This window comes from Mustela lutreola, chromosome 3, assembly GCF_030435805.1.
Source record: "Mustela lutreola isolate mMusLut2 chromosome 3, mMusLut2.pri, whole genome shotgun sequence".
Taxonomy (NCBI): Eukaryota; Metazoa; Chordata; class Mammalia; order Carnivora; family Mustelidae; genus Mustela; species Mustela lutreola.
In genome coordinates, this window is record NC_081292.1 from 128,326,022 (window position 1) to 128,340,314 (window position 14,293).

At 35.2% G+C, this 14,293-nt stretch overlaps 1 protein-coding gene across 2 annotated transcripts in view; it reads left to right on the forward strand.

The window, feature by feature from the left end:
* Positions 1-14,293, forward strand: part of ACVR2A (activin A receptor type 2A) — an 81,453-nt gene that overhangs the window by 42,693 nt on the left and 24,467 nt on the right. For both annotated transcript variants that reach the window (XM_059166786.1, XM_059166787.1), the window contains exons 2-4: positions 6,607-6,814; positions 10,337-10,446; positions 10,644-10,798. In XM_059166786.1, the coding sequence (XP_059022769.1) occupies positions 6,607-6,814; positions 10,337-10,446; positions 10,644-10,798 (473 nt within the window). The remainder of the gene's footprint in view (positions 1-6,606; positions 6,815-10,336; positions 10,447-10,643; positions 10,799-14,293) is intronic.

Genomic DNA, 14,293 nt, shown 5'->3' on the forward strand with positions numbered 1-14,293 from the left:
AGATTGCATTGAGTTTTGAATATTGAACCAACCTTATATATCTGAAATAAATCCTACTTGGTGTTACTCAACTTTTGTATCAACATGGAAGGGACTGGACGAGATTATGCTGAGAGAAATAAATCAATAGAGAAAGTCAATTATCATACTTACTTGTGGAGCATAAGGAATAACATGGAGGACATTAGGAGAAGGAAAGGAAAAGTAAATTGGGGGAAATTGGAGGGGGAAATGAAGCATTAGAGACTGTGGACTCTGAGAAACAAACTGAGGGTTTGGGAAGGGAATGGGGTAGGGGGTGGATGAGCCTGGAGCACTGCGTGTGGTGTATAAACAATGAATCTTGGAACACTGAGAAAATAAAATTTAAAAAAATATATACTGTTGGATTCTGTTTGCTAAAATTTTGCTGAGGACTTTAACATCTAAGTTGATAAGAAATATTGGTCTGTATTTCTCTTGTGCTTTGTTTTTGTTATCACGGTAATAGTGGCCTCATAAGATCAGTTGAAATAGTCACTTCTTTTCTGTTTCTGGAAGAGAGTGTGTGAAATTAGTGTTGGTGTATCAGGTTAAAATTTACTACTTTAAAAAAATAAAATCCTCATTGTCCTCAGATGTAGTCACTTTAGGTGAAATCAGCTTTTTCATCATAGAAGGGGTACTTTAGATTTAAATAGGATTTTTACAGGGCTATTTTATGATTAGATGTTCTACCAAATTTCAGATCCAGTGTGCTGCCCCCCCCCCACTTTTTTAAAGTGGCAGGAAAAATGGTACTAGTCATTAATGCATAAGTAGTACTTTAGAACTAGAACTATTATCTAAAGACTTAAGTGATTTATTATAACTAGGCTAAATGTGAATTAGGAAATGATGAAATTATTAATAATAATTACAAAATTATTATGGAAATTGATTCAGTTGTGGAAACAGGGTAATGAAAGTTTTGGTGATTTACTGAAGGCCACAGTTTGTGAACTAAATTCCAAATTCAGTTCACAGTCTATTAAGCCAGTGGTACTTAACTAGGGAGGAACATTTGATCACCACTGGGTCTTTGTCAGAAAGAAAAAAACACATGTGTGTGTACTTGCACACACGCATGCACGCACGTGCACACACACTCACTCACTCACTCACTTTTTCTGGATATGTACCCCTCCTGTCGTAGACTTTTCAGTTACTCATTCCCAGTGCTAAAATGTCACTCAAACAGGAATTTGAGAAAACATAGGGGATTTTGTTTTACATAATTAGTTAAGAACCGTCATACTAAACCATGAACACATAACCTTTTATGTCTGTTTATTTCTTTTGAAAATAGTATGAATCTGGAATTACTTTGATAGAATAAACTTATGGGTAGAAATTTTAAGTTTCAGGAAATTTTAAATTGGAAGTTGCTGTTAAAAATTCACACATGTAAGCAACTTTTGCCCTTTTTTTTAGAATTTCACCTTTTAAAAATTTTTTTATTTTTTAATTTTTTTTTAAAGATTTTATTTATTTATTTGAGAGAGAGAATGAGAGGGAGAGAGCATAAGTGAAGAAAGGTCAGCGGGAGAAGCAGACTCCCTGTCAAGCAGGGAGCCCGATGCTGGACTTGATTCCGGGACTCCAGGATCATGACCTGAGCTGAAGACAGTCACCCAACCAACTGAGCCACCCAGGTGCCCCTAGAATTTCACCTTTAAAGTCACAGTGCAAACTTAAGAACATAAAAATACATGTAATTTTTATTTTTATAATTATCATATTATTTAGTGTTCAGTTAGCGATATGATGGAATAGAGACTGATTACAGAATCAGCTTGAAGAGGGGATGATGAGATTGCTACAATTTTCTATATAAGCAGTCTTCTTTCTGTCTCTGGAAAATATCCTTCAAATGACAGTCTAGATCTAGAAAACCATGCTGAAGTCTTGTTTGCCTTTAAAACTTAGTGAAGAAAGTTTTTTTTAAACAAGGAAATGGTCATTTATCTTTTCTCTAGAACGGAGGTGGCAGATACTAATTTCAAGACCCTTTTACTTCAAAATCCTTCTCCATATGCTACTCCAGGCAGCTACTGTTAGTTTATTGGAAGTGACAACAAAGACGAAATCTATTTGGCATTTCTGTTCTAGGCAGTATTTTATTTTTATCAGTTTTGTTTAGTTTAAATGGTATTATGTTGTTCCTGTGTTTCAGTGACATCTTTGGAAATTAAAAATGTTAGTGGGGTGTATTTTTAAAGTTTTTATTTATTTATTTGACAGAGAGAGAAATCACAAGTAGGCAGAGAGAGGCAGGCAGAGAGAGGGGGAAGCAGGCTTCCCGCTGAGCAGAGAGCCTGATGCGGGGCTCAATCCTAGGATCCTAAGATTGTGACCTGAGCTGAAGGCAGAGGCTTATCCCACTGAGCCACCCGGGCTCCCCATTGATAGTGGTTTTTTTGGTTTTTTTGTTTTTTTGTTTTTTTAAAGATTTTATTTATTTGACAGAGGGAGAGAGATCACAAGTAGGCAGAGAGGCAGGCAGAGAGAGAGGAGGAAGCAGGCTCCCTGCTGAGCGGAGAGCCTAATGCGGGGCTTGATCCCAGGACCCTGGGATCATGACCTAAGCTGAAGGCAGAGGCTTAACCCACTGAGCCACCCAGGTGCCCCTTGATAGTAGTTTTTAACACAAATTACACAAGTAGTAATTTACAGAGGCTCCGTCCCCAACAAAACAAATAAAACAAAAGGGAGGTTAGCTAGACTATTGGAATTAGGACATTGTTTTAAGAGATAGTTGACCACATAGCCTGTGAACCAGATTTATAGCCTGTAAACTAAGAATGATCTTTACATGTTTAAATGGTTGAAAAAAAAACAGTATTTTGTGACATGTAACAATTACATGAAATTTCATTTTTAGTGTGTATAAGTAAAGTTTTACTGAAACATAACCATGCTCATTTATATACTGTCCTATGGATGCTTTTACGCTATAATGGCAGAAGGGAGTAGTTGTGACAGAAACCAGGTGGTCTGCAAGGCCGAAAATATTTACCATCTGGCCCTTTATAGAAAAATTTATCATATGGTTTCACTTACTTGTGGAGCATAAGGATAACATGGAAGACATTGGGAGATGGAGAGAAGTGAGTTGGGGGAAATCAGAGGGGGAGACAAACCACGAGAGACTGTGGACTCTGAGAAACAAACTGAGGGTTTTGGAGGAATGAGGGGTTGGGGGTTGGGTGAGCCTGGTGGTGGGTATTAGGGAGGGCACGTATTGCATGGAGCAGTGGGTGTGGTGCATGAACAATGAATTTTAGAACACTGAAAGAAAATTAAATTGAATTAAAAGAGAAAATGTTGGCTATACCTTGTTTTAAGATAATAATGTGACAGTGAATGATTGCTTTGGGGCTGTTTAGTAAAGGAGGGAACTTACTTTGCTGGTATTTTCAACAGGTTTTTGAAAAGGAGTAACTTAGAAAATAGCTATTTTTTTAATACAGGTAAATAGTACAAGCAGCCCCCCCCCCCCTTTTTAATAGAATACAGAGAACATGGAGTTACTAGCCTTAGTTTATAATATGTCTACTCCTGCTTTTATTTCTTCCATAGTTGAGAGGAAGTACATCACACTAATACTGCCACAGATTTTAGCAGCTTATAATTCCATCTGTGTACTAGGACATTGTATAGCAGCAACGATTTCTCACACTTTTTGCTCTCAACTTCTTTAAGACTTTTAAAAATTTAGAACCCCAGAGGTGTTTTTTTTTTTTTTTTTTTTAAATAGGGGTTATATCTATCATCCTTATCACATTAGCAATTGACAGAATTTAAAAATATTTAACAGTAACAGTAATCCATTATATGTTCACAAAAGAACATTTGTGTGAAAAATATTTTCTAAAACAGAAAAATTAGTGAAATTTTTGCAGATCTCTTTTTTTTTTAAATTTTATTTATTTACTGGACAGAGAGATCACAAGGAGGCAGAGAGAGAGGAGGAATCAGGCTCCCCGCTGAGCAGAGAGCCTGATGCGGGGCTCGATCCCAGCACCCTGGGATCATGACCTGAGCCGAAGGCAGCGGCATAACCCACTGAGCCACCCAGGCGCCCCTTGCAGATCTCTTTAATGACTGTATTGTGGAAGACAATTGGATTTTTTTTTTTTAAGATTTTATTTATTTATTTGACAGAGATTACAAGTAGGCAGAGAGGCAGGCAGAGAGAGAGGAGGAAGCAGGCTCCCTGCTGAGCGGAGAGCCCGATGTGGGACTCAATCCCAGGACCCTGGGATCATGACTTGAGCCGGAGGCAGAGGCTTTAACCCACTGAGCCACCCATGCACCCCGACAATTGGATTCTTGTGTCTCTTTCTCCATTAAGTCTCCTGGGATATGTTCTTTTGATATGAAGGAAGTCTGGTCATGCACATATATATCGTTAGAAAAAATGTGTTTTTAGATGATTGTGGATGTTTTCTTTGATACTATACCAAAACTCATCAAGTGGTAGATTTTTTGCTTTTTGAGGGGAGGGGGGTCAGAGTTACTGAAGTATAATTTACATAGAATAAAATGGTTTTTTTATAATATAATTCTGTCACTTTTGATTAACCCATAAGTCATATACCCTCTGACCACAGTTATGTAGAATATTTTGGTCCCTCTGAAAAATTTTCTCATGGCTTTATGTTATCAGTCCTCTCCCCTCACTCCCAGCTTCTGGCAACATCTGATCAGATTTTTGTCTCCATAATTTCACTGTTTCCAGAATATCAGGGAGAAGGAATCCCATATAGCATAATGTGTATCTGATTCATCCATGTTGTACAGCTGTCACTAGTTCATTTCTTTTTATTGTATAGATGTTTGTTTATCCACTTAGCAGTACTGGATACTGAGTTGTTCCCAGTTTTGGGTTGATTGTAAATAAAGCCATTCTAAGCATCATGTACAGATTTTTGCATGAACATATGTTTTTATTTCTTAGGTAAATGCCTAGGCATGCTATTGCTGTGTAGGTAGTATGGTAGGTGTATGTTTAAGTATAAGAAGCTGTCAAACTGGCTTTCCAAAGTGGGTGGACCATTTTGCATTACAGTCACCAAATATGTGAAAGTCCCAGTTGCTTTACATATTTACCAACATTTGAGCTTGGTTTTGTTTTAGCCATTTTAATCAGTATTAGAATTTCAGTTTGTATTTCTCTAATGATTAATGATACTGAGAATCCTTTCATGTTAGTGTTTTCCATTCATATCTTTTCAGCAAAGCATGTTATTTTGAATCTTTTGCCCATATCTTTTTTTTTTTTTTTTTAGAAAATACGTAGACCTAATTATTGGCACGTTTTATTATTCAGTATTTAAAGTTACATGTATTAACATATTCACTGATCTCATGAGAGATTTTTTTTTTTTAAAGAGAGCATGCTCATGCATGCACATGCGAGTGGGAGTAGAATTTAGGGAGGGGCTGAGGGACAGGGGGAGAAAGAATCTTTTTTTTTTTTTTTTTAAGATTTTATTTATTTATTTCACAGATCACAAGTAGGCAGAGAGGCAGGCAGAGAGAGAGGAGAAAGCAGAGAGCCTGATGCGGGGCTTGATCCCAGGACCCTGGGATCATGACGTGAGCTGAAGGCAGAGGCTTTAACCTACTGAGCCACCCAGGCGCCCCAGGAGAAAGAATCTTTTTTTTTTTTTTAAAGATTTATTTATTTGACAGAGAGAAATCACAAGTAGACAGAGAGGCAGCCAGAGAGAGAGAGGGAAGCAGGCTCCCTGCTGAGCAGAGAGCCCGATGCGGGACTCGATCCCAGGATCCTGAGATCATGACCCGAGCCGAAGGCAGCGGCCTAATCCACTGAGCCACCCAGGCGCCCCCCCAGGAGAAAGAATCTTAAGCAGACTCCATGCCCAGAGCAGAGCCCGAAGCAGGGCTTGATCTCATGACCCTGAGCTCATGACCTGACACAAAATCAAGAGTCTGACATTTAACTGACTAAGGCACCCAGGCACCCCTCATGAGAGAATTCTTTAAGTGTTGGGAAAGTATGCAAATTTTCCAAAATTCTTTCTCTTAAAAGATCAAATTTTATCACTGGCATTCCATACTGTCCATTGTTTTTCTTGAAGGTAATGGGTTTGGTTTGTTCATTTTTGAGAACATGTCTGTCAGATACCCAAGTCTGAATAACCATGGTTGGTTTAATTCGCAACTCAGTCATGCAGAGGCTTTTTCTTGAGGCAATCGTTGTACTTCAGTATGCAGTAGAAGTGCTTTTGCTTAGTTCCTATTTTGTCATACAGGATATTGAAAAGAAATCTATCCAGGTCAAGATTTAATTAACAATTTTACTGCTTTTCATCAAGGACATTCTTAAATGAAATGAAACTGTCCTTTTTCAGAGAAATATTGTGATATATTTGATTATTTTCCATTATTATGTTTGTTACACTTCAAGTACAGAGATTGATGAAGAAACAAACCCATGTTACAACACTGGGAAGACAGAAAGTTACTGATGTTTTAGGCACATCTGAGCTTGGTATATGGGAGAGAATCTCTTAAGAGCAAATACAGCTAATATTAAGTTGTTTCATTATTTTATAGGTGCTATACTTGGTAGATCAGAAACTCAGGAGTGTATTTTCTATAATGCTAATTGGGAAAGAGATAAAACCAATCGAACTGGTGTTGAACCCTGTTACGGTGACAAAGATAAAAGGCGACATTGTTTTGCTACCTGGAAGAATATTTCTGGTTCCATTGAAATAGTGAAGCAAGGTTGTTGGCTGGATGATATCAACTGTTATGACAGGTAAGGAAACTTTTTCCTTTTTTATGAGAATGTCGAATAATCCTCCCCACTCCCTTTTTAAAGGGGGAAAGCCCAATGCATGTATTTTCACTTAAAATTTTTTTTAAGATGGGATTATGAAGACCATTATAACATGTTCTAAAGACAAGATACATGTTTTAAAGTAATAAGATAAATATGGCATGTTTATATTTTATCTTTGATACACTTTGAATAATCCACCAAGTATTGAGATAGAACCATTTTTTCCCCTATATTATTAGGATGATAAACTATTTTTAATGTCAATTTTGAGGAAAAGGGATTTTCAAAATTGCTTTAAAAGATAGTATATCTTTTGAAAATCTATCCTGTATCCTCAAAGAAAGTAAGGCTTCATAATAGTATTTAATTTTCTTTTAGTTTCCCTCTTTATGTATCTGGAAGAAATTGATCTTACTGTGTTTATTTTTTCCTTGCAAAGTGGGCCTTTGTTCTATACCTCTGAGAGACATTTTAACTTGATATTTGGAATGACATTAGTACTAACAGAGTCCTTATAGAAAGTTACATTTTATTTAGGAAATTTTGCTTAAATTGTTTTATTCTGTATTGGAAATAAAATACAGTAGGCATGTTATTGACTAACTGTGATCTTTTGTAAGGAGTCCCATAGATGTTTGGCTGATCACTTAAATTGCCTGGGCCACAGGATTCCCACTGTGGGTGGGTGCTAATGACTGGCAGAGGCTGCAAAGTCCTAGATAAATGACATTTTGGAGCCAGAAAATACTGAATATACTCATGGAACACTGGATACTTGCCTATCCACTTTCAGGAGCTTTAACTGATTACCATTAACCTGTGCTTGATTAGCCATATGTAGTTAATAGCAAAATGTGTAGAATAAGCCCATGAAAATTGAATTCTCAATTTTTCATTAGAAATTAAAATCTTAGGTATATATGTAGTATTTAGGATATACTTCTAAATCTCTGAAATTTCCAGGGATTTTTTTTCTCTGTAATTACACATTTTAGCTGGATTTCCGATTCTTAACCTCTCTATTAATAGAGGTGATCATCAAGTGATACCTGTTATTATGTAAAGGAAGTAGGGCCAGTAGGAAAACGGGATGGAGGTTCCTCAAAAAGTTAAAAATAAAACTACTCTCTGATCTGGCAATTCCACTTCTGGCTGTTTATCAAGGAAATGAAAATACTAACTTGTAAAAAGATACACACACCCCTATGTTTATTGCAGCATTATTTACAATAGCCAAGATATGGAAGAACCTGAGTGTCTGTTAATGGATAAAGAAATGTGATGTGTACACACACACAGGAATATTGCTCAGCCTTTAAAAAGAGAAATCTTGACATTTGAGACAAAAATCGATAGACCTCGAGGGTGTTATGCTAAGTGAAGTTAGTCATATAGAGAAAGGCAAATATCGTATGATCTCATTTATAATGTAGTCTAAAAAAAAAAAAAAAAAAGAACTCCTAGATATAGAGGCCAGGGGTTTGGGGGAGTGGATAATTGGGTGAAATGGTTGAAGGTGATCAAAAGGTACAAACTTCCAGTTATAAAACAAGTCCTGGGATTGTGATTTATAACGTGGCAGCTGTAGTTAATAAAACTGTATTGTATGCTTGAGAACTGATGAGAGGAGATATTTTTTTTCTTCTTTTATAGAAGGAGTTGGGGAGGGGCAGAGAGAGTAAGAGAGCTGGGCTCCATCTCACAACCCTGAGATCATGACCTGAGCTGAAATCCAGAGTCAAACGCTTTGCAGACTGAGCAACCCACATGCCCTGATAAGAAAGTAGATCTTAACAGTTCTTATCACAAGAAAAAAAATTTGTAACTGTGTATGATATTTGATGTTAACTAGTTTATTGTGATCATTTCACAGTATGTACAGATATGAAAATACTATGTTGTATACCTGAAATTAATGTGGTATTATTTCAGCTTTATCTACCAAAAAAAAAAAAAATTAAAAAATTAAAAAAGCGGTAGGAAGAAAGTCTTTACCCAAATTACTTCTTATTAATTAGTTGAAACCAGGGATCCTTGTTCTTTTTGTGGTAAAAACTATTTGTCTCACCTGAAGAATAGTTAAAAGATTCAAGAAAGGTCAAAGTACGGAGGAAAAGACAATGATAAAAAGAAGAGTGAAATTGGATGGTGAAAAGTACTTTTTTAAATTAATTAAGCTAGGTACTTAATCATTTTTACTTCCTATAATTTGAGGAATGATTCTAAATATTAAACATTTAAATTTATACATTTTTATGACTTAAGATTTCACTTTCATTTGTTTTTTACTTTCTACTAAATAGATATTGGTATAGATTTAATTTTAATCTTTGATTTTGTTAAAATAGTCTTCTCCCTGAAATTTCTTAAGCTTCCCATTTTAAATTCAACCTTATTATTCTAACAGCCATCACAAAAGTTTGCCGTGTATTTGTAAGATAGATCTTTAAATTCACCTGATGTTTATTAGCAGTGTTTAAAGGTTTGATTTTTTTTTTTTTTTTAATAGGTATAGCTGTGTCTTATTAGCAGCTGACTAGGGTTTGTTCTAGCAACTAAGTCCCTATTTCCTCAGCTCCCCAGTCAACCTAACTCATATCAGGTTTTGAGTTATTAGGTTCTGTATGTTGTTCCATGATGTTCTCTACTTGTTGGTTATCTTAACCCTGTTCATTTTTTTTTAGCGCATTTAAATCTACTGCAAAAAATAACACTCTTCAATTCCCAAACCTAGCTTGGGTCTCTGATGTTGAGATAGGTTCTGCCATGAGAGGAACTTGCATCATTTTGTGTGTGTATATTTATATGTATAGATGTATTTATGTGTACACACACACATAGTTTTATTTATAGTGTTCAGTTTTTGTATTCATGCAATGGGAAAGGTATATTTCCTGTAAAAGAAAGCACTCATAAACCAAATTTCTTCATTGGCTTTATGTTCCTTTTCATGCTTTTCTAATAATTAAAAAAAAAAAAGATGATTGCCTTAGATTGATCGTTAAAAACCAAATTAAAGCAGTGGTCTCATGGAGCTCATATGATTGCTATGGGAACAGCTGGGTTTTTTTGTTTGTTTGTTTTGTTTTGTTTTGTTTTTTATGAAATTTAGTAACAGGATTACTGGAACGTTTTTGGCTTTTTAAAATTTAATTTTTTAAAAAAATTTATTTGACAGAGTGCAAGAGAGCATAAGCAGAACAACAGAGGGTGAGGGAGAAGAAGACTCCCCACTGAGCAGGGAGCCTGATGCAGGGCTTGATCCCAGGACTCTGGGATCATGACCTGAGCCGAAGGGCAGTCCTTTAACCAACTGAGCCACCCAGGCACCCCATTTTTGGCTTTTAAGAATTGATCACTGGTTATTAATAAAAATCTTGAAGTTGACTATGAATAACGTTTTCATTATTTTATCTCTGAGAAGAATTTTAGAAAAACACTCACTACAGATTCAGTTTAATGTTGATTTTAATTATTTCTCTTTTTGTTTGTTTATAGGACTGATTGTATAGAAAAAAAAGACAGCCCTGAAGTGTATTTTTGTTGCTGTGAGGGCAATATGTGTAACGAAAGGTTTTCTTATTTTCCGGAGATGGAAGTCACACAGCGTAAGTTCACAGGGAAAACACATAGGTCTGTTCAACTAGTACACTGAAAACAAAGAATATTTGTGTTGATGTAATAATTTACTCCTACCTTCTCCTACTCTCATTTTTCTCCTCTAAGATTTGATACTATAATAAATACTTATTGTGCAATTTTATAGACCAAATCTTAATTGTTTTTTTCCTTCTATTTTCCACAGCGACTTCAAACCCAGTTACACCTAAGCCACCCTATTACAACATATTGCTGTATTCCTTGGTGCCACTTATGTTAATTGCGGGGATTGTTATTTGTGCATTTTGGGTGTATAGACATCATAAGATGGCCTATCCTCCTGTACTTGTTCCAACTCAAGTAAGTTATTTTCTTGTACTTTGTGCTGTTTTGAGTTGTATATTTTAAAGAAATATTACTGTGGGGAAACCCACTGGGTTATTATGAATAATTTTCTTTGGTGTTACTTTTTGAATGTTTATTGTTATGGCATCTATGGCTAAGTTTCCAAACTTATTAACTTGATATATCCTAAACTTCTCTCACTTAGGAGTTGAGGTAAAGTAGAGTAAAGGGTATTATGTTCTTTGGACAGTTTTATTGTCATTGTAGGACTTTCAGGTGTGAGATTCTCCCTGCTTTGTTTCTTGAGAAGTAATTGATGGTGGAGAAGGGGTGGTTATGATCACTTTCCCTTCCTTTCTTTCACATTCTTTCCCCTCTATTCTTTCTTCCATTCCTTAATTTTTGTGCCATTTTCAGGCTTGCCAGATATCCTTTGTTTATCCTATTTGCCAAATTATCCTTTTAACCATAGGGAGGGATTTAGTACTGTAATCAAGAAAGTGTGGAAAAGAGAGGTTTCACAGAGGCATTAGGAAAGTATATCCAAAAAATGTTTTTGGTAAGAGCTGCAGATGAGTAGTTTTTGTCATCATTTACTTTGGTAGTTCCAAGTGTTGTTTTGTTTTGTTTTTTTGTTTTTGTTTTGGGTTTTTTGGTTTTGTTTTGCTTTGCAGCAGATCAAATGTGTACTGAAGACTAAAAGCTTTTTTTTTTTTTTAAGACCAAAAACTTTTTTAATGCCCCTAATTCTCCCTCTCCTGACTCTGAATATACCTGAAAATGTGGTTGTAGTGGGTAATCAGATTAAATTCATGTTATTTTCCTCATTCTTCCTATCGTGTAGACAGTTGGCACTGGTACAGTGGTTTACAAGCTCTTTTAATATAAGTAGTTAATATTCTGCAGGCTGAGGAGAGGTGAAAACTGTAGTTATACTTTGAGACATCTTTAAACTCTAGTTTTTACCCTGTTTCTTTTAACTCTTAAGATCAGATTACCTTGGCCTTCTGGATCTCTTGGTTTAACTTTGTTTCTCTAATACCACTAGGATTAATGGTTAAAACATGATAGAAGAATGGTAGAGTCCTATAATTTAATGACCAAAACAACTTCTTCTCTGTAAGCTTTATTTACATAACATACTTCTTTCTCAGTACTTGCAGCAATCTGTTAGCATTAGATTAGTGATCCACGTAATCTTTGTAAGATGTGTATATGGAACCCAAAGGTAAAGTATCCTATTCAGTAAAGTAGGGGTAAACACACAGTTTTGTACAGCTGAAATATTTTAACTTTTAAACATTAGTAATTAAATTGTAGATTTATTAAAAATTATCTGTGAAAGTGTTTTAAAAATAAAAATTTTAGTGCCTAATAAATATATGTAGTTTATTCCTAATAGCTGTAGACTCCCCCTTATCTTCTTTTGGTGATAACTATTTTTTCTTTTATTTCTGTATTTAGAAGAGAGAGTGTTTAGTAGTTAGAGTAGTGTCTGAATTTAGTTTGTTTTATGAAAGAAACAAACTGGAAACTAAATTTAAAAACAGATTTGTTGTTTTATAATAGAACTTTAAAAATAATAATGTATTCTTATAGATAATATTGATATTTTTATAATGGCACAGAGATATGATTGGGCTTTTTTAAAAGGGCTCGGTATCCTATATATGAGGCCACTTTATTTAGAAATGCTAATTAATTCAAGGGTTTAGACTTTTAAAATGGGACGATGCAATTATTATTCATAAATAACTGAGAAATAGGAATCTTCAATGAATGTGCCATTTCTGTGGATTTTAGATATTTGCTGCCATGTTAATGTCATTGTACACATTTATTTAGCACTTGAATTGCTCTGTGGTAAATTTGCGTACATTGTATGAATTACTGAAAAATGAAAATTAGATTTAAAGTTTTGTAATGGAATGATCTAGAATGGTCAAGCTTTGTTAGGAAAAATATAAAGAATGCCCAACTAGGCTTTCTTTCTGTGATAAACTGTGTTTTAGAAGAGGGGTTGTCTTCAATTTGAAACTTCATTTATGTCATCACTCACTGTGTCTCAAACAGTATAGTGTCATGTTTTAAGTCTCATTCTTGGTGAGAGGTTTATGCATAGTAATTCTGCAACCGCCAAGTGCCCATCTTGTTACAAAATGCCCAGTTTTATCTCCAATTTCAAAATAATTATTGATAATAACAGCAAGCATTTATTTGAACACTTACAGTGTACTAGGGTACTGGTAAGTTACACATATTAAGTTTATACATATAAGAATATGTAAAAACATAAAATAGATAATTTTTTCCCATGATTTCTCAATTGTGACTGGCATATAAGGCTCATCTTTAGAATTTGTTATAAAATACTTGTGGGCCACAGCCCTGTAAGTATGGAGTATTATGTTTCTGATAGGTTTTAAGGGTGATTGTGGTGACCAGCCAGGAGTGAAAAGCACTGAATTCATTTTACCTCACAGCGTTGTTTATGTAGTTTTAATTTCCATTTTATAGATAAAGAAATTGAGACCTAGAAAAGGTCACAAGTGTCAAAGCTGCAATCTGAATCAAGGACTCCAATACTAAAGCTTTGCTCTTCTTCCTGCTTATGCTGTTCTGCCTCTTTTTTTTTTTTTTTTCCTAGAAAGCTGATGTCTCTGGTGTTTTAGATAATTCGGTAAACATCCCTGCCATTTCAAAATCCTTCTATAGGCCATTTTTTTCCCCCATTTTGGATGTTGAAAAGTTTGACCACCAAAATGAGCAACAATATTTCATTATCTCACCAAGGACAATAAAGGTCATGGATATGTACAAGGACATATTCATGTGTTTTTCATTTAAAAAATTTTTAGCACCTTTTTCAGCATGATTGGGTTGTAGGTAAGGACTCCTGTGCAGCTGAGTTGAGAGTGCCAGTCCCTACTAGTTACTCAAGACTTTTACGAGGGATAGGTTAGTTAAAATGGGATAGATGGTTAAAACAAGATAGTAAGGGAGACATATATTTGAAGTCTTAAGGTGATTTCTGTATTTCACTCCATATTCATGTCCCCATGTTCAAAGCTTAATTCCAAGACTGGATAGAAAAAGATCTTATATTCTTATGGATTTCTGAAACATTTTTCCTCCAAATCTTCAAACACTTAGAGCGATAAGAAATTTTTCCTTCCTTTCTTAGGCAACTTTTCCTTAAAGCTTTGGCAAAGACTGGTTTGTGAATTAACTTCTCTCTTACATGACATTAGTCTCATTGTGATAATATCTCATTGACAGGTCGTTCCTACAATAAGAACTATACTTGAAGAGAATTTATAGTGAATGTCACAGAGCAAGCTGAAGTTAGGTATACTGTGATCATTCTTTGGTCTGATTTCAGTCTTTTATTCTCATTGGGGGATAAAAAATCAGTCTTATGGAATCCTGGAAGACAAGAGATACCCACATATATCTCTTTACTAAGCTGGTTCAGACAGCTAAATTGTGGGATTCTTTCTAAGACCCCAA